We start from the raw sequence: 21229 nt of genomic DNA, 5'->3' as shown, positions 1-21229 counted from the left end.
GGGCAGGAGTTCAGACTGAGCCATATCACACCAACAATTAGCCATTAAAGTTAGAGTAGTCTTAAGAGAACTCAGGAACTTACTCACTGTTCTTTCCACTGTTATTTCCCATGCCTACACACTGTATACTTAGAAAATACAGAGACGTCATCATGTTTAGTTTAGTTGTTTTCCCCCATACTTACAGGCTTTCATCAAACCTCTGCTTGTGTGCAATGAAGGTGTTGATCTTGGACCCGAGTCTTTAGTGTTCTGTTGATCCCACACCATTGCACAAAGTAATTAACATCACACATGATGTTCTATAATGAGATTCTCTCCTTGCAGCTAATCCATGGCGACTTGCTGTGGAATAAGGTTTCACTGGCAAATTTGACATCATCTGCTCTACAGTGCAGTCTGTGGCATTTTCACAATATTTTTCATGTTTCCAGACCAGTTTAAATTGCCTTATTTGTGTGTACATGAAGTAAATTGACATATATTCAAATGGACACATTAATTTGTGAGCTGTCTGAATACAATAAATATTCCTATTCTCTTTTTGTTTCAGAGATGATGATATCAACGATGTTACCTCTATGGGTGGAGTCAACCTCAATGAAGAAAGTGCTCGAATCTTGGCAACAAATTCAGGCCTGATTGGGACACAAATACATTCCTGCATAGAGCATCCTTTCCTTGCTGCTGTTCCATTACATGAGCGGATCTTAAAATTGGGTGAGACTTCTTATTTGTTAATATAATAATGTTCCCAATATGTGAGGAGTGAAACAGGAGAGCTAAATGAAGAATCCAGGCTAGATTCTATCGGAATCTCTCATTTGGAAGCCGTGAATAAAGTCTAATAATCAAGTTCCTTTTTTAACACATTAACAAAGTCTTTATTTTGGTATCCTTTGCTATTTTCTTCTATTGTTGAAGATTATATTTTTCCCCCTTATTAACCAGTGCATTTCCTTGAAACCACTCCCCTAAAGAGTGAAAGGCAGTTCATGTTGTTATGATAAGTGGCTCCTATTTACTTCTTGTAGAAGCTCCTTCTTGGCATTAAAAGCAGCAACACAACACATTTTGGTGTCTATGATTTTGTAAGGGAGCTTTTTCGTAAATATGCATGGGCGTTCATCTCTATGGATTTGATCAGGAAATGAAATCCACAACAATGGCGTGTGTTAGAGAAAAAGGCACAAACTCAGTAGCTTTGTTTTGATTATTGGGACTGTATTTAGGCATTGGGTGACTGAAATGTACATAGGGGCACATAGGGGTTATTTTGTCTTGCACAAATTGAGGTCTTCATTGCTCCTTAGACCAGGCATTGAGCATAATGCTGGAGTTATAAGATCACATTTATTGAGAAGAAGCAACATATATGCCCCAGCGTTGTGTAATTGTTGTTGTTAGTAAATGTACTGTTTTCATAGTCGATCTGTGAGAGCACTAGAAAACAATGTAGCTTGAAATATGTAATGGAGGTACAGCAGTAGGAAGATACGCTTCATGGTTTTAAGATGATCAGAGCCCCTTTTTACCACTGCTATCGTCTGTGGTGCCATTGTGAATTCTGTATTGTCAAAAGGCCAAGATTCGGTGATACTGGAGCCAGTGAGACTCCAGTATCTGCAGACCATAGCATAGACGGTCCTTGAGCAACCAGGATCGCTCTATTTTTTTGAAAATGTTTTAATTTTATTTTTTTATGGTTAAATAACCTTTACAAAATTTCAAATCGTTAAACAAACAAAATCAAATTAACCAAATGAATTAAAAAAAACCTATATATTTCAATAAAACCTCTCAATCAAAAACATATAAAGGTTTAAAAAAATCACCAAAACCATGCGTGATTAATTGATCACAAACTCAGACATCAATTGATAAAACTTACTTTGGTTAAATAAGAATAAAAGAAAAACACAGGAAGTGTTATTTTATCTTATAAAGCTGCCGTCTCCAATTAAGTATTATTGGTAGGTAACCTTCTTGTAGGTTCAACGAGTTAAAAAATTAGGCTACAGCAAGAGTTTAAGTATTACACCTGCTCAACCACCGATTCGAAATTTGTTGCTCATTAGCCCATTGGTGGTTAGGCTACATTTTTGACAAATAACGTTCTCGCTTTGTGTTCAATTCCTTACAAAAGGAAAATAAATGTCTTGTTGACTCAACAGATTTATCCAAGTAGCAAAATCGACAAACCAAATCCCCAGGATCAATTAGGTCTTGTCGGTCAAGAATTTCTTCTGTATGGAGTAAGTTCCTACCGACCTGCATAAAGGTTTGCCTATGTTGTTTGTCGGGAAACTAAGCAAGATATGGAGCAGTCATTCATTGTTTCTTATATTCTTTATTTAGATGTAACATTGAGGGGTATCCATGGAGTTTCTCAAAATTTTTAATCCAATCAAAATCCAATAATTTCTGTTTTCATTAAGAATTTGTGTGCAATGCGTACTTTGAAGCAGATTCACGTACAGGAATCCCAAGTAGATATAAGTATTTTTCTAAATAGGGAAAGCAGATTCCACTCTACCCTAACAGAAATAGAGGATAAACCGAGTTCGAATCTTATTGCCGGGAGCAGCACACTGTTGGGCACACCTGGAAACCCGCCTCCACAACTTAGCTTCCCATACTTCTAGGCATTTCAGGTTACAATTGTAAAGCAATTCCTGGCCATGAATCAATTTCGGAATGGCCTTGCCTAGGTAGAATTTTAAAGCGGGTAAAATGGAATAGGAGCCTTATTTTTATCTATTACCAATACTTGAGTTATACTCATTGTTGCCCTATGGTAAAACGTAGTTTTCACATTCACAATACCAGGAGTAGCTGAAATCATGTATCCCAAGTATGTCATGCGAGAGGAAGGGATTATGCAGGTGTCATCCCATACCCATGTTTGAAGTCGCTTTTTTGGGCTTCTTGAAATGATAGAATTCTTGTTTTATTTGAATTGATATTCAGTCTGTTGTCTGAGGCAAATGCGGAAAAAGATTTCAATAAACGTCCCACACGTGATTTATCAAATAAGAGCAAATTGTCAGCATAAGCGAGCCAGGATAAGTGTTACAAGCCCACCTGAGATAAAGAATTGCCAGCATCCGACACGTATAGATTGAATCAACATGCTGCCAATGTACAGCCTTGTCGGAGACCTGACTCAGTAAAAATACTTCGGGACATGACCCATCTTTATTTAACCTTATCTTTATAGAGGAGTTTTTTGAAGGCCTATAAGTAGTTCCAGAAGTTCATTTGGAATCCCCCAACTCTGAAGTTTGCCCCACAACCTTTTGCGATCCACACTATCAAAGGCGTCAGATAGATCAATTGATGCCACATAGGTGCAAGAGTCAGGAGTATCCCGGGTGGACTGTTGGATGTGTCTAAGAATAAGGCCATTAAGCGATGTAGATTACCCTTTTCTGAATCTATTTTGAAATTTGGATATTCTGACAGACAGCCCAACACTCCAGATGTTAGAGGAGAATTGCAGAAGAGATCTTACTGTCGGTGTCGAGGAGCGCAATTGGATGATAATTGGATGGTTCCGTCCTCAGACCCTTTTATCTCTACATTATCGGATCCAGTTCAAGGCTATTTATACGACTTGAATTAATTATTGACATGCAATTAGTAGGTGTATTTATTGCCTATTTTTGGGGTTGACTCAGAAATGAAGCTGCACACTATCTGCATAGTTAAAGACTGTGACACTTAAATTACTGATTAGTTGGATAAGTGACCTAAGCTAAATGTTAATTAGTAATAGAGTAGACTAATGAATCCTGGAGAAGCCCACATCCAATGTTTACGGGTAGTGATTTATTTATAAAGTGGCATGTATATGTAATGCCTCACTTCCAGGAAGGAAGCAGATCCAGTAAAGAAATGAGCAACCCATTCCAAATCTCCTGGAGTCATGAGGTCAAGACTGAGTGGCTGACCATATCGAATGCTCCATTTCAGTTTAGCAGTATCAGTACTCTGGCCCCAAATGGTCAGAATAGGAGTCGTAAGAGACTGTATTGACCCTCTGTTTTCTAAAACTAGGCTGCTGATTGAGAGCCAGAATGTTTTTATTTTCGACATTGTGGTGAAGTTGTTGGGTCACTATTCATTGTACTTGTTTGATTACAAAAATGTGGTTTGAAATTAGCTGTAAATTATAGTTTGGGTTTCCGTGGGTAAAAGCTTACAGCAGCTGATTAGAGGTTTGTGATACTAATCATATTAATGGGTAGGTTTGGTGAATAGATATGTGTAATCATTTTACAAGTCATTTGGCAGAGGTTGCTTGTCAAAAAGCTGTAATTTGTACAATAAATGTAATCTAATGTACTTATATATACACTTGTACAGGAGTAGAACTTTCAGGTTGAAAGCTACTAGACAGGCTTAAAGAATCTCTTGCTCCCTCAGTTCTCTATATGTGCACACATCACACTGTTTTTTACTTGCCAAGAATCAATTATCACCCGCCAATGGCAAGTGCACATTTTTCGTCCTGCACTTGCAGGTCTTTTGATGCTTATTAAATAGGAGTTTTCAAGTCAGAGATTGTAATCAAAATCCCCAGAGTAGTTAATCTCATTGTAGATCTTACATTTTTAATTTTTTTATTTAGCATGTAGTTTATTACAAACTTTTGCTATTCAGTCACCATTCCAATTTAAAAAGATAAAGAAAAAGAGAGAACACTTAAGAGCTTAAAAGAAGGAAGCGATGAAAGAAATACAAAGAAATGTAGAGTAAAACAGTTATCAATTCATCAGTCAGTTCATCGATCAGTATTTAATTCCTTAAGTCACTCCGAAAGGCCGAAACCTGATCGCTGCTGATATAAAGGAATGCAGGAGTATAGTGCTCGAGTTGAATCTGGGTTGCAGGGTCACTTTCTCGTTATGATTGAACAGTTCCACAAAATTTCTTCAGGAAGATCAGCTCCAAAAATGTTACCAGTGACCTCATTTAGGCCTACGTTAGCCCCCCCATATAGGGTCTCCCACCAAGCTTCTGCGTCCGTTTCCAAATTGATCTTCATACGCTAGTACTGGAGAAGTGTTCTCTGGATACTTCGTTCTGGGCAGAAGAGAATCGGGTGTTTTTTTTTTTACTCTGTTTGAGCCTTGCATAGGCGGCATCTGTCATCTTCTACCATGCCCCATATCTATTTCAGGTATTGTGGAGTAATATTGAGCTGTCCAGTGAGTGTTTTTGATAGAGTGTGGATCTTGGAATTTGTTCTCTTGGCCTCGGTTTCATTCCAGTCGGCCGCCCACAATGCTCTCTTAACCAATATGGGATTTCTGCATAGGATGTCGACTGACAGACCCAGATTAAACAGTATGTCTCTCCACTGGTTTAGAAGCCAGCCAGACATACCCTCTTCTTTCATCCTTATAATGTGGAATTGTGGCAGGCATTCTGTGGTGTTAAGTTTACCAAAGGACGACAGGTCTCTCCAAACAATTCTCACTTGTAGCGATAGGAGGCCCAGTTTGTGTTTTATGATTGCCATGGGTCTAACGTTTGGTAGACTTAAGATATTCTCCCAAAATGCGGTCTCCAATTTCTCCTAGGTTTCCCATGGCATCCCCAGATGCCGCATAGGCCAAGGTTGGCACCACCTTTTGATTATAAAAATTGATGACAGGAAGTAGTGAGAATGTTAAATTTTTCTTCTCAATCATCATCCCTTGCCTTGTAAGTTGCTTTATTTTCATGTTCCAACTGGATATCCAGGGCTTCTCACACCCTCTTGCACTGATCATTATGCCTAAGTACTTTATTGAAGCCACTGATCTTATTTTGTTTTTTGCCCAACGATCAGCGTGGTGTTCTTTTTCTCCTCACTCTTGACTTTTCCATCTTCAAGATTTCTGTTTTCCAGTTGATCTTCAATCCATTTTGATACACGTACTTCTGCAAAGTGTCCAGCTTTCTCTGGAGACCGATGGGTGTTTTGTCTAGAAGAACCAGTTTGTCAGCTACAGGAGCCATCCAGCAGAATTTCCGTTGATCCTTGGTGGACAGGATCTGGGTGGACCTAAGACATTCTTCATATCCACAATGAATGAGTATGGGTGCCAAAGAGCAGCCCTGCTTCAGTCCTCGATGGGTTCTTAACTCTCATCAAGTTCCCAACCTGATCGAGCCTGATCTTCACCGCTGTCCCAGTATATAGGTCTTTAATTGCCCCTATTAGGTCCCTTGGGCAGCCCATCAATGTCATTTTTGCCCATAACCCATCTCTGTCAATGCAATCGAAGGCACACTCATCTTGAGGAAGTTGATTAGTAATAGGTTTAGTCCACAGCCCACTTTGCTGACAAAACCAGTTTGCCTGGGATCATATCAATCAGACTTTGTCACCCAGTCTTTTAGTCGTATCAGCAGAACCCCTGCAAAGATCTTTCCCAGTATGTCAAGGAGGTTGATCGGTAGGTAGTTCTTCGGGTCCCCTCTGTCGCCCTTCTTGTAGATAGGGACCAACACTGCTCGTTTCCAGGAGGCTGTGCCTCTTCCACATCTAGCAATCCTTTCTAATAGGATCAAACAGAAGTCCGCCCAGGCTTTTCGTGCCTTCTTTAACATGGCATTCATCATTCTGTCTGGCCCTGGTGCTCTAGAGTGACTAGCCCTTGCTATAATGCCTTTTATTTCAGATTTGTCAAAATGGATCAACCATGGATTTGTTTGTTCATTGCGTAGCTACTTCTTCTCTGTGGCCCTCAGAGCAAAGAGGGTTTCGAAGTGATCGACTCACCCACTCTCGTGGATTGGGTTTAGTTGTAAAATGCTGTTGGTCTGATTACCGGCCATTTAGTAGTTGCCATAGATTTATCGTGTTTTTCGGATCAATGTCCTGCATCATGCGTTCTTCGTCGTTCTGATAATGGTTAGCTCTATATGATATGACCCAGTTCCGGTATTGCTGTTTCCTCCTTTTTAGTGCCGGGCACGTGGACATGGCTGTGAGAGATTTTAGTCTCCTGATGTCACAATGCAACTGATGTATCTTGTTTGTGATTGATACGTCAGATATGTGTTTTGGCTTAAAGATGGATTTTGATCCTGTATACCCTTCTGCTCTGAAGATGGCTAGGCTTGGTTCGTAGTCCACACCCTCTGCTTCCTTCTGTTGCCAAGCTATCAATCTTTCCATAAATTGAGGTACAAATTAAATAATGCTTGATTCCCCTGTAAATCACAGGGGCCATCTAGTAGTTTCTGTATTATCTGTAAAAGAGGGTCTGGGTGTATGACTCGCTAGACCTTGCCCACAGATCTATTATTTATCAATGTCAATAAACCTGAGCTGGGCCTTCCTCGCACCCCTTTTGTTGCCTTGTTTAAATAGCCAGTGTAACCGTCCAGTAAAGGGGTCGCCCGTAGCCACCTTTCCTGTAAGCATATTATGTCCAGTTTGGTCAGGCTAGGATGGAGAGTTTGGAACAGGTGAGTGACTCCTCTAGTGTTCCGAGATCCTATCTGAAGTGTTCCGGGGACCAGTCCCGGGGTCACCCTCTCTCTAGTCCCAAGATACTGTGGCTTGCCCTCTGGGGAGCCAATCTCCTGACTGGGCTTCCTCTATCGTAGCTGTGGAATTTGAAGTCAGTCGGGCAATTCTCATGTGCTTTTTCTTCATTCATTCCTCTTATGGTGATTTTCAGAAATTCGGGGCCATGTATGACCACTGGTTTGTCTTTTCCTGCTTTACTCAATCCTCCAGCTTCCATATTTCGACTTCTGTTGCAGTCTCGGGCCCCCTCCTGTCGCTTGTCTGAGAATGAATATGGACGTCGGGTAGCTGGTGATTGGCAGGCTTAAAGATCGAAGCCCAGTGCCCACAATTCGTCCTTTGCATTCACCATTAGAGTTGTCAGGGCAGAGGAGGACATATGTAAGCACTCTCTGTCGTTTACATGCTCATTTAGGAAGTCCACTATCCTAATAGCTTTACATTCTATTACAGATGATGGAATAGACTCATCAAATTAGCCCGGTTCAATATTAAGCCGTCTTCTGCCTTAAGAACCCTCTCCAGGATCACCTTTCTGTTATCCTGCATTGGGTCTTGATTTGAGAATTTGGGCCTGGCAGAGAACTTTGTGGCTGTCTGACTGTTGTTCCTGTGGGCTCTTCCGTGGTCGCTCCGAACTCAAGACTGTCTGTCTTTACGAGATTGTTCAATCATTCTATCTAATAGTATGGATAATTTCTCTGGAGATGCTAGAATTTGAGCTGCTGAAGCCCGTTTGTCCTTTAAAGTCTCAAATTAGGTGTTTCTTTGACTTGAATATTTTATTTGGAGTTCCTGCTGTTTTTCACTCACATCCCTGAAACTCTGGTTAGAGTCTGGCGTTGATTCCTCTGCAAAGTCGTCCACCTTGTAGTCCTCATATGTGGACAGCTGCAACAGGGGATCCACCATGTTTTCCACGTCTATCGTCACTTCTTGGAGTGGTTGGGACCTACATGTTTTCACCTGTGGTTCATGGTGCAATGGGGACATTTTAGGGGAGCCATTCCACTCATTTTCATTTAGATTTGCTGTGTTTGCTGGTTCAACTGAAACAATTCCCATGGTTCCTTTTTAAATTCCTTGAGGTTCTGCCCCTTGCTATTTCTGGTGTTGGGGTGTTTTTAGGTTTCTCCAGCATGGGGTCTGGCATGGATTCACATGCTCATGAATATTCCGCATCGTCAGGCTAGGAATCCTCGGTAAAGAAAAAATCAGTTTCGTTTCTGATCTGTCTTTCTTAGTAGTAACCAATCACTGGTCTCTGGGTCATACTGCCCCCAGCCAATGACTGCCCTCTCCCTAAACTCCGCCCCTGGCAGCCATCCTGAGATTTTTACCTCACATTCAGGTGTTGGGAGTCCTCGTGCTATAGCTCTCAAGCTTTTTATTGCGTTTGCGCTTTTTCAAATAGATTTATCTCATTTTTCGGTTAAATCGAGCCTCAAGCTCCACCGTTTCTACTTCCGATCAACGGGAACCAGTTTTGGAATTTTTGACGCCTCTCAAGGGTGAAGTTTTCGTCGAGTTACGCTTGTTGGAGGATTCCAGAAGTTTCTGAGGTCTACCTCATGGACATGGCCCAGGAAAAGGGAAGCTCGACACCCAGATCCAAGCTGTTCAGGAACTGCCCTGGATGCAAGTTGCAGAATGTGTTAAAGGAGGACAAGCATTTGAGATGCCTCTACTGCCTCCACGAAGACAAAACGCACGTGGAGAAGGACTGTGCGTTTTACATGAACATGTCGGAACAGACTATGATGGATCGTCGGACCCGTCTCGCAACTGGCTGGAAGGCAAGAGTCCGTCAGGTGAGAAGAAGAAGTCCGAGCGGTCTTCTAAGTCCTGTGAGGGCGGCCCGGCGACGGGAGCCCAACAGAAAGCAAAGCACAGCGAGTCGGCGGGCACCGGGAGCACCGAACGGTCGGGCTCCTCGACTGCCAGGCAGGGCGCATCCTCACCGGCGCCTTCAACCACGAGCCAACGCTCTGGCTCGGGGAAGAGGAAATCCGAGAACCCGGCTAGGCTTCTGGAGAGGCCCCGGTCGATCTCGAAGGAACCAGCCGAGGGGGAGCGAGGCAGTGATCCTCAACCCAAGGTGAAGGCCGCAGGCACGCACAAGGTGGTGAAGGCCTTGATTCACCCGGCTCAGGCCTCTATCGAGGAAGTCGCTACGGCCCTGGCACAGCCTGTGGAGGCTACCCCAGTGGAGGCGACCTCGGGGCCCAGAGTTTCTCTGCCGCCACGGAGTGAATTCTCTTTTCAGCCCATCGAGAAGACCCCTGTGAAGACCCCGGTGGAAAAAGAGGGGGGGGCGGTGGCCATTACCGACAAAGGCTCCGAGGAGGAGCTCGTTGAATTCTTGGAGGGCCTCGGCAAGAACGTTAAGGAGGCCCGGTCCCACGGGAAGGATCCCAACGAGGAAGACAAGAGCAAGGGTGGTGCTGACGAGGTTCCAGTGGAGGAACCATCGCGTCCGTCTCAGCCTGAGCCTCAGGACAACTCGCCGACCATTTTGATGGCAATCCAATCCTTCTGCACTGAGATAAGGACGAGATTGCCTCTACCCCCGACGGATGACCCAGAACCGGGCTCGTCGGGAAGCCCTCCAAACAAGAGGAGGAGGATTCATCCGGCCCGCCTTTTCAGTCCTCACGGCCCTCTCAGCCTTTGTCCCCGTCCCTGGGGATGACACGGGAACAGGTACGGCCACGGCGGGGACGGATGACGACGGTGGTGACGACGGGACGGATCTCCCTTCACTGATTCCTCGGGCGTCCCCACCCGATGAAATTGTCTCCTTCCACGCCATGATTGCCAGGGAATCCAAGCTTTTCCAGCTCTGCCCCAAAGAGCAGAAGAAGGAAGGCTTCCTCTACTAACGGCGCGAAGCCAAGAGGAAGACGATCCTCGCGGTGCCGCTGCTAGATGACATCTGGGACGAGGGACTTGTGCTTCTGAAGAACCCGTCCACGACGCCTGCCAAGAGGGACCGGTACGAGAAGTAGTACCGGGTCCCTGACACCGCCCCCTTGTGCCTGAGGGCACAGCCGACCCCGGATTTGGTCGTCTCGGCAGCGGCCAAGAAGAAAGCGGGGGGGCATCGGCTTCATCTTCAACTTCCCCACCGGACAGCGAGGGAAAGAAACTGGACGCCATGGGACGGCGAGTCATCTCGTGGGCTGCGACGACGATTAAGGCAGCCAACACCCTAGCGATTGTGGCTCGCTACAACAGGGAATTGTGGTACAAGATCGCCCCCCTGTTGGACTTCGTACCAGATGACAAAAGGGCAGAGGCCCTGACGATCCTACAGGAAGGTGAGGTGGCGTCGTACCACGCCATAACGGTAGCCACGGACATTGCCAACACTGATTTCCGCCATTTGGGCAACAGCGTTTGCCTTAGACGGCGGGGGTGGCTCAAGGCGACCGATTTCCGCCAAGTCATGCAAGCCAAGGTTTTGGACATGCCCTTCGACGGGAACAATCTGTTTGGAAAGACAGTGGATGAGTCACTGCAGGCCATCAAGACCGACACAGAGACGGCTCGGGTCTTGGGGGTTCTGCAGCAACGGCGGCCGCCCTTTCGGAACTCCGGAGGCAAGCAAGGTGCCTCCAAAGGATTTGGCGGCAGCTCCTCGACGTACCGTCAGGCGGCCCGCTCCTCGTCGTAAGAAGCTTACAGGGAATGGGGCAAGTCGGGTGGATCTTGCCATCGTCGTCAGGGAGGCCAAGGCGGCAAGGCTGCTTCCAAGCAAGACTGAACCGGCCGTGCCGTCGGGCCCCCACTGAAGCACCCCGGTGGGAGGCCGGCTGACGAAGTTCATCAGCGTGTGGGAGTCCATCTCCACCGACAGTTGGGTGCTGGATGCCCTGGCCCATGGGTACACTCTGGAATTTCAAAAGAAGTGCCCCCGAATTCCTCCCGTGGCCAGGAAGGAAAACCACATCCATCAACTGCTTTTAGCGGTAAGGGCAATGCTCAAGAAAGGAGCCATCAAGCTCGTCCCAAAGAGGCTCAGAGACTCCGAAGTATACTCAAGATACTTCCTCATCAGAAAGAAGACAGGAGGATGGTGTCCCATCCTGGACCTGCGTCGACTAAACAGATACATCAAGGCACAGAAGTTCCGGATGGTCACCCTCCAGCACGTGCTGGGTCAGCTGGAGGAAGGCGACTTCCTATTGTCGTTGTGTTTGGAGGATGCGTACTTTCACATCCCCATACTAAAAGGACACCAAATGTTTCTCAGGTTCGTGGTCCAGGGACGGCACTACCAGTTCAAGGCCCTCCCATTCGGATTGAAGTCGGCGCCCAGGGTATTCACCAAGTGCCTAACGCCAGTGGCGGCGCGGCTGCGCCTGCAGGGGATCCACGTCTACCCCTACCTGGACGTTTGGCTCATCTGAGCAAGAACAAGGGAACTCGCCGTCGAACACACAGCAAAGACCGTCCGGCTCCTCACGGACCTGGGATTCTCCATCAACTTCCCCAAATCCCACCTGGTTCCGTCGCAGGTCGCACTGTTTCTGGGAGCCAGGCTCGATACAGTAGCACGATCGGCCTTGCCCATGATGGCCTTCGACCTTTCCTCTGACGGCGTGGCCAATCGTGCTACTGTATCGAGCCTGGCTCCCAGAAACAGTGCAGCGTCTGCTGGCCACGGGCGTGGCCGGGGTGAGGTCCATCAAGTCCCTTCTTGGGATGATGTCCTCATGCATCTACCTGGTGCACCTGTGCAGGCTTCGGATGCGCCTTCTACAGGAGTTCCTCGACGCCCGTTGGAGGCAAGCGATGGGCAGCTTCAAGGACAAGATCGCGCTCAATGAGGTATTCCGCCAAGCAATTCGGTGGTGGGGCACCTGCACGCATCTCGCGGCGGGCACAGACTTTCGTACCCCAGCACACCAGGTGATGGTGACAACGGATGCCTCCCTGGAGGGGTGAGGAGCGCACACCAGAGATCTTCACGCGAGAGACCTCTGGCTCCCGGAGGAGAGGACGCTCCACATCAACATACTGGAGCTCCGAGCAGTGTTCTGGGCCCTCAAGTTGTTTCTCCCGTCCCTCAAGGGTAAGGTGGTGAGGATCTTCACCGACAACACCACCACGATGTTCTACTTCCGGAAGCGGGGAGGAAGAAGATCCCCAGCCCTGTCCAAGGAAGCCCAGAATCTGTGGCACTGGGCCGTTGCCCAGGGGAGTGGGAACTGCGTCAGGATCAAGTGGATCGACTCTTTCAACGATGGGACAAACCCCAGATCGGTCTGTTCGCGACGACGACGAACTCCAAGTGCCAGAGGTTCGCCAGCAGTTTTCCCCAGCCGAGGAGCATGGGTGATGCTTTCTCGTTCCCCTGGGACGGCCTGTTCTGTATGCGTTCCCTCCGTTGCCGTTACTACTGCGACTCGTCAACCCGCTCAAGAGGTCCCGGTGCAGGATGATCCGTTGCACTGGCGTGGCCGAGGCAGATCTGGTTCCCGGACCTTCTGGACTTGTCAGCATCCCCACCAGTCAAACTGTCGACGGACGCAGATCTTCTCTCCAGAGAAGGAGGCGCCATCCATCATCACGCCCCGGAGTCGCTGATCTTGCAGGCCTGGCCCCTGCAGCACTAGAGTTTGGAGGGTACGATATCCCGGCGGACTGCAGAGAGGTTCTTGCAAAGGCCAGGGCGTCCTCAACTCTCGAGTGCTACGGACACAAGTGGAAGAGGTTCTCTGTCTGGTGCCGTGCACTGAAGATTAACCCTCTACGGATTACGGCCCCTCAAGTGCTACCGTACTTACTGTCGCTGGCCAAATCTGGATTAGCTCATGCTTCCATCAAGATACATCTGGCAGCGATTTCCCGATACACCAGAACTGCAGGACGGTCATCCCTGTGGTCTCATCGTCTGGTGAAGGAGTTTTTGAATGGACTGTTGCGATTGTTCTCGCCGGCGAAGGCTCCAGCCCCGGCGTGGGAACTCAACTTGGTGCTGACCAGGCTCATGGGCCCGCCATTCGAGCCTTTGCATTCAGCTCCATTGAAGTTCCTTTCGTGGAAGACAGCGTTCCTTGTGGTCATCACCTCCGCACGACGCATGGGAGAGATTCAGGCCCTTTCCTGCAAGCCTCCATACTTGACTTTTCACGAGACGAGGGTGGTGCTGAGGAAGCACCCCTCCTTCATGCCCAAGGTGCCATCGGACTTCCATCTCAACGAGCCCTTGGTGTTACCAATTTTCTTCCCGTCGCCGGCCGAGAGGACTTTGCACTCGCTGGATGTAGCAAGAGCGCTGAATTCTACATTGACCAAATGAAGAAATCACAGCTGTTTGTGAACTTTGGACCTGTGAACCAAGGGAAGGCTCTCTCGAAGGCTTCCATTTACAGATTGCTCTCCGGCTGCATCATGCACTGTCACCGGTTGGCAAACCGATCGTTGCCTGGCCGTCCGAGAGCCCATTCGACCAGAGCGATCGCTGCTACTACAGCGTTCCTGTCTGGTGTACCCCTGCTGGACATCTGCAGGGCTGCTACGTGGAGGTCGACGCACACCTTCACGAGATTCTACTGTGTCGGCCGTGATTCCAGGGAGGAGTCCAGAGTCGGCCAGGCAGTGCTGCGCAACCTGTTCGCCTGAAGGTGGGCCTGGTGAGGTGGTAAGAGTTGCTTAATGTTGAGTTTATGTAATGATTAATGTTGAGCCTTTGCCACCTCCCGTGGTGTTGCATGTGTGTACTGCTATGTTTTCTTATATTCATGAGCATGTGAATCCATGCCAGACCCCATGCTGGAGAAGGAACAAGTTACTTACCTGTAACTGTTGTTCTCCAGCATGGGTCTGGCATGGATTTGCATGCAAACCCTCCCCCCTACCCCTCTGCGACTCTTCACTTGGTCATACTGCCACTTTACATGCGACCAAATCTGAGGATGGCTGCTAGGGGCGGGGCTTACGGAGAGGGCAGTCATTGGCTGGGGGCAGTATGACCCAGAGACCAGTGATTGGTTACTACTAAGAAAGACAGATCAGAAACAAAACTGATACTGATTTTTTCTTTACCGAGGATTCCCAGCCTGACGACAGGGAATATTCATGAGCATGTGAATCCATGCCAGACCCATGCTGGAGAACAACAGTTACAGGTAAGTAACGTGTTCCTTGTTCAGTGGTACATGGTTTTTCTTTGCTTTTGCTGGAACCTTTGTCTGTTTTTAAGGGTCCTTGCCAAAGATGGGGAAAAGATGTTTGTTCATCGTTGTTTTCCAGGTCTGTTCTTCGGGTTTACCAACCTCTGTCGAAGTCAACATCTCAGTACTACAACCTGGTTGTGCCAAAGAAGTACTAGGAGCACTCGGATTGTTGTCCTGCTTCTGAGTCCTACTGGCTTCTGTTGAGGGCTCTTGTTCACCGCTAAATTGATCATTGGATTGCGCTCCAGTCACTAAGGTTCGGTGGGTTTCAGTTCTAGCCTCAGGCATCCTCGGGGTTGGGGTATGTTCCACTTGTGGTGGACTTGACTCCAATAGCACGTCCACTTGTCTGTTCTCATGTTTTCTACTCCCTGAGTCGTCTTGTTGTTTCATTAGCTTTATGGTGTCCCGGAAACACTCTAAGAAAGCCTTTTTTATCTACTCTTGCTTCTTCGATTAGATCAATGAGTTTCTTAAAGATCACCCCCTTCGTCTCCTTTTGCTTTGAACTCCTTTCTGTAGTCGCTTCAATATGAGATTCAATGAAGACTAGTTTGGAGTGCATCAAAGCAAGGAGGGGAAGACTAGTTTGGAGTGCATCAAAGCAAGGAGGGTCGATTGGTCCTTAATGTTGTCATTTAAATGTTTGTATAGTGGTACAGTGTAAAGGTGACCATAGATCCAATAACAGATTGGAGTTGTTCAGATTGATCACCCCAGCTGCTTTTCTCTATGGTGTATTCCGTAAGGTCTCGAGCATCCATGGTGGATTTCTGCCCCCCTTTTTCTCTTGTCTGTTCCCAAACTGCTTCCATGTCGGAATCTTTGCTTGTGTCCTCACTCGAGCTTAGTAAGTGGGAGCTTTGTCTCTATTGCCCCCATGGACTCTTCCTACCGTGAGTTTCATTGGCTGCCATCGCTGCTGACCCAGGAAGCTTAGCCTGGCAGAACGAGGCAATGTCTACTTCACTCCCAGATTACAACTTTTTTTGAGGGATGGACAGACTGGACTCTGTCTGTCCCAACTTCTGTGATTGGCCTCTTTCTAACCGTATGGGCTGGGACCATGCTCGGTTGCAAAGTCAGACTTGCAATATCTTTTGCAAGTCGTGCTGCTAGGGCATCTTTCTTCATACAAGATTGCGGCCCCCTGTCCAGATCATGTCTTAAGCCCATATTTAAAATTAAAGTGTCCATTGGGATGGTGGTAGTGGTGGTCTCAATTGCATCTTTATTACTTTCAATATAGACGAGTTACTCTTCAGTTTGGGGCTGTGGAGATCTGCGAGGTCTACTGTGACTCATGTTGGACCTCCCGTCAGATGACCCCTCACAGAAGAGTTTCTTCCTGTCTCTAAGCCGGATTCCTCCATGCTTGCCACTTCCTGGATTTCCTAGGAGAGTATGTCGGGCGTGTCCGTGCTTGCCAGGAGGTCGGCATCTGAGGGTTCGTGCCATTCATCCTCTTCGGAAGGCGTCACTGGAGTTTTAATATATCCTCCTCCCACCTGACTCTTTCGCACTTCGAACCATCAGCAGGGCTTCCCTCTGTCTAAAGTGCCATTTTATGTTTTTGTAATCTGAAAAGGATTTGCTCCTCAATTTTGTCAGAGTATGCTCTCCCCTTTTCCCCTCAGTGGTGTTCACTATAGTGGGCGTACTCACATTACTTCCCTCTTGTATAGGTGCTTTGCCGAGTTGGTGTTCTGGATCTTGACAGTATACGATTGACCTAGGCAGGGTGCAATTTCTGGAGGCTGTATACAATTCCCCCCTTCTGCCTCCGTTCGGCACCTTCCTTCCGTAATCATTACGGTCTTAGATGATACCTGACGCGGGGGATCCATCAGTTCACTGTTTGTGAGACAGCAGAGTGGGGATTTTGCAGGCGTATTTTGTGGGTGCTGTGGTGGTTCCTCACTAGTGGACAGGGGAGGCTTGGTTGTAGCACAAGCAAATGTTATTTGTGCTGCTTGTGTTGTAAAGTTATCAAACCCCCCTTGTGTTCAAGTCCTGCCCTACTGTAATGTGAATCTCCGCAGCTGCAGTAATGCATGAGGGTTTGGCAGGTCTTATGTAAGGCATACTCCCCCTGTTACCTTTGTTTATTGTGGTCCTGGCTTGGCTGCGCATCCTTAGCAGCCCTCCGCACTCCTGTGCTGTCACCGCTTCCATACCCTCCTCAACCCCGCCGCAAACACTCTGTCAAACTCTGTGACGCTCCGCGTCGGGAGTGGAGTGCATGTAGTTGTAGCTCCTCCTCTTTCAAAGTGCAATGGAAAGCTGACTTTCTGGCAGCAAGCCTCTGTACTCCAGCACAGCAGCACCAAGCAGTTGAGTCAATACTCTGTCAACACTCCGCCTTAACATGTAATCCATTCAGCAAGATTGTGCATAAAATGTTAATCGAATTGAGGGCCAGTATATTAGTAGAAAGTTTTATTATAATTATAATTGGTTATTTATAACGCGCTTAATACCCGGAGGTTTCTAAGCGCGGACCCGGGAATCAAAACTGTGTTGCTCCCGGTCGTCTTGCTTCCAAGACAAGCACATTGTCCCTGACCTATCCTCGACATCTTAAAAAGGATCTGATACTCTTAAACATTGCATAGGTAATAGTTTGCACAAGGGAATGTGTTTATATTGTAGCATTTTAACTGTGCATTCAATATGGGAAATAAGTGGTTATCCAACTCTTTGTCATGTCATGCCAGATTTTATACCCTGGATGGCATATGTTGGATTACAGGGCAACTATTTTCAGTGAAACATGTTTTTGCAAAGGCTAAAATATCATCTTTGTGTCCCATTAAAGTCATGGATGTTGTATCTATGTTTGTCTGGTGTGCGGATAGGCCTTTGATCACCTTAACCCAAGCAGGCCCACCACTTAAGAAGCAAGTGCACGTTTGTACATAAAGCAGTTTAATGTACAGCCGTCCGGGGAGGGGTTTGATGACACTCTACAGTCAAACTAACCTGAGTCTCCCTGAATCACACAAGTTGACACATTACATACATTTTTGCAACAGTTAAAACACTCCTATATATTTAATTACAATCCACCCCCACATGTGATTGGTTAAAACCTGTACAAAGAAATCCAATCTTTCTCCAATTCCCCCATTCCCATTGTGTGCAGTTATCCTAACTACCATCTTCAGCTCATGAGTACCACACTCACCTTTTTAGGATTGGTCTGTGGCAGGTCATGACATCATCACATAGTTACACATTCACATATAAACCTAATCTATTAAAAGTCACAGCTGGTCTGAGACCTCGTAGACGTAATTTCACATGGCTTGCACAAGTACTTCAAACAACATGAGGAGAAGCAGAATAAACGGGTTGCCTTTAAACTGGTGATAACCAACTCACCTACCCTGACTTGCTGGTGTCTCCGGAACACTCAAATTTAAATGACTACCAATTCAACACACATGTCCTCTGGTCACATCCTGAGAAAACAATCGAAACCCATTAGTATCGGTCACTCTGGTATCGAGCTTCAGTTCACCCCAAGTTGAATTTTGGTCAAAAGCAAATGGCTGTATCCCTCTGAACTATAAATAACAAGCTCCCATGCACCTAAAAAGCTTACATCTTCCTTTGCGATACTGCCAAGCCATAGAAACCGTGACCGGTTTGTTGGCTGACCATCTGCTCAATCTTGTGGGTATCATAATCTCTTCTTCGGCCTTCAACCCTGCAACCCTGCAAAAACAGTTTTCCCTAGTCACTTAAAACTAAACTTGCAAACCCCTGACTGCAGAGAATAACCACTTTATAAATGGAGCACACTGTGTTCAGATTTGCAAATTCCCCATGTCGGTATATCAGTGCATGCTCCTGCTTTGTGTATTAACTCTCTTGCTGTATCTTTACCTGGTTCCAGCGCACTGAGGCCTACCGGCATGTTACGCTGAACAATATGTCAATAACATAACAAAACATGCATGTTTAATAACTGTTGTGTCTTCTTCACTGTGGGTTTTTCGTGACAAGTCCTCTTCCCCGCATGCGCATTATGAAACTCCACATTGCCCAGCTTCTAAGCACTTTGTAGCACAACATATCTATATTGTGTTTATATTTCAATGGCGATTTTGACATTTTTCTTGCGTGCAAATCTAAAATGTATCAACTTGAACACAAAGTAACACTTAATGTTACACATATCCCATTGTTAGGGAGAATTCTCTGTAAGGCTAATTTCCCAAACCTAGTGAGTTCCTCAGCAGCTTTGCTGGATTTTTGGGGTTTATTTTTTTCTCTCCTGCTAAGAGTGAGATTCTTTTGCTCCCACTCTTAGACATGATTTGAGGTGTTCCTTTAACTTTCCACATGTTTTATGGGCTATGAGGTTTTTTACTCCATAGGGTCTCATGTGTTTTTTTGATGTGGGTTACACAGCACCCTCCGTGCCGTAACCCAGGGGTGTCGTAGCGACCCCCCAACATAGACTCCATACCCTGGGACTGACTACTGTCTCCAAGGGCATGTAAAGTCACCATTGGCTTTGCTAGTCCAAATTATGAACAGAAACCAGTACTAACCATCATATTGTGAACGTACTGGTCGGGGCAATTCAATTGCCCCGGGGTCTGTTGTTCGAGGGGGCACGTCTCCGTCCCCCCTGATCGAGTTTTGGCTGGTGGCAGTGGATACTACTTTTTATATTCGACCGCAAATATATCTCTATGGGATTTTCCCATTGTTCGAGGCTACCAACTTTAATTATTTAATTCTTATAGCCTCGAACATACCGCCGGTTTATTTATTTAATATTAATTCACCGATTGGTATTTTTTGCCAGAACTCGATTCTAAAATGGCGTTTGTGTTCTCTTCTGTGACTCCAACACAAGTCGAGCCCTTTGTTCCACTTTTTGGCAGGCTTCTCCACAGAAGCCTCCAAAAGTGGTGCCACTCTGTCTGGGTACCACAGGGGGTGTGGGAGGGGGTTTAGGTACCCTGGACTGAGTTACCTTGGTAACTCAAGTCACACTCTTGTGTGATTGGCCCAAGTGGTGAGCCGGCCGGCTCACCACTTAGCATATTTGATTGACAGCTAGGCTGAGTGAATGGGGGTGTGCTGCATAAAAGCAGGGCTTTGGGGACTGGAAGTTCAGACGTCGCCACAGGACCTTAGAATCCGAGGAGGGAGAAGCTGAGCCGGCCTGCAATGACGACACCACTGGTGGAGTCCTGCTGAACCGTCTCACCACTTTTCCCAACGACAGAGGAGATCTCCAGCCCGGAGAGTCTTCTTCCTTCGACTGGTGGGGATAACTGTCATGATCTCTGCTTCCAAAAGGTCAGGGTTTTCCCAACTCCCTTGGAAGCAGATCCATAACCCAGGTTCCGAGTGCCAACCAATCCCAATTGGGACCTTTTGGACCCAGTCCTGGCGCCAGTGGCACCAGGCTCATAAATATGCCCAGTCCCAGCGCTGGAAGCGCCGGGCTCATAATGCTTGGGTGGACTTACCTTCAGCAGACCATGCTGCTTACTTGCCTGCCAGTTGAGCCTCTGATCCTCTTCTGTTTGGAACTACTTTTCCTGTTGGGTGGGGCTGGAGCCACTCCCTAGATTCAGAACACTGGAACTCTTCTGGAAGGCAGGAACTCTTTTCTTACCAGGAACTCTTTTCTTACTTGGGCGTGGCTGAGGAAGGAGACACCTAAGCACTACATGAGGCTATTTAAACCACACCCGGTGGATGAATCTTGCTTTGCGTTATTCTGCAACCTCTGCAGCAGAGCGCTCATCGTGTCTTCTGCATCCGGTCCTGGGCCTAAGGAAAAAGGCTTACCATCCTGAATCCAGTCTTCAGCAACACCTATAAAGACAAGAAAGAACAGGTTAGCATTCCGGCATCTGAAAGGCAAAGGCTTACCATCCTGAATCCAGTCTTCAGCAACACCTATAAAGACAAGAAAGAACAGGTTAGCATTCCGGCATCTGAAAGGCAAAGGCTTACCATCCTGAATCCAGTCTTCAGCAACACCTATAAAGACAAGAAAGAACAGGTTAGCATTCCGGCATCTGAAAGGCAAAGGCTTACCTACTCTTTGTGCGCTCCGGAGGTCTTCACACTGCATTCCGGCATCTGAAAGACAAAAGTTTACCAACTCTTCGCACGCTCCGGAGGCCTTCGGCGCTGCATCCCGCATCTGAAAGACAAAACAAGGTGCGTTTAAAGACATTGGGGAACTTTAATACTCACGTGCCATTACTCCTTTCCACATCTAATCCAGTGGGTATTCCGGCACCCTGCAGCCGCTCCGAACTCGTACCTGCAAAATAAAAAGACAGTTAGAGCGCATAGTGAAGCAGGCAACAAGCGCTTACTTACGTGCTTCCAGGCGCTTCTATTCATCACACGGGCTCCATCTTCAACTCACTTCAGCCGTCATCCGCCATCGCCGGAACCCTGCAAAACAAGAGACATCATTACTAAAGACTTTAAAGACATTTGAATGACTCGAAACTTACTGTTCGTGCAG

General features: G+C 46.8%; 1 protein-coding gene across 4 annotated transcripts in view; it reads left to right on the top strand.

The window, feature by feature from the left end:
* LOC138527959 (transcription initiation factor TFIID subunit 4-like) overlaps nucleotides 1–21229 on the top strand; it is a 3082360-nt gene that overhangs the window by 1391428 nt on the left and 1669703 nt on the right. For all 4 annotated transcript variants that reach the window (XM_069639368.1, XM_069639358.1, XM_069639375.1 and 1 more), the window contains one exon: nucleotides 554–720. In XM_069639368.1, coding sequence (XP_069495469.1) covers nucleotides 554–720 — 167 coding nt within the window. The remainder of the gene's footprint in view (nucleotides 1–553; nucleotides 721–21229) is intronic.

This window comes from Ambystoma mexicanum, chromosome 1q (genome assembly GCF_040938575.1).
Source record: "Ambystoma mexicanum isolate Mex_15411 chromosome 1q, UKY_AmexF1_1, whole genome shotgun sequence".
Lineage (NCBI taxonomy): Eukaryota > Metazoa > Chordata > Amphibia > Caudata > Ambystomatidae > Ambystoma > Ambystoma mexicanum.
The sequence above is the reverse complement of the archived record's forward strand: the minus strand, read 5'-3'. Positions and strand labels throughout refer to the sequence as shown.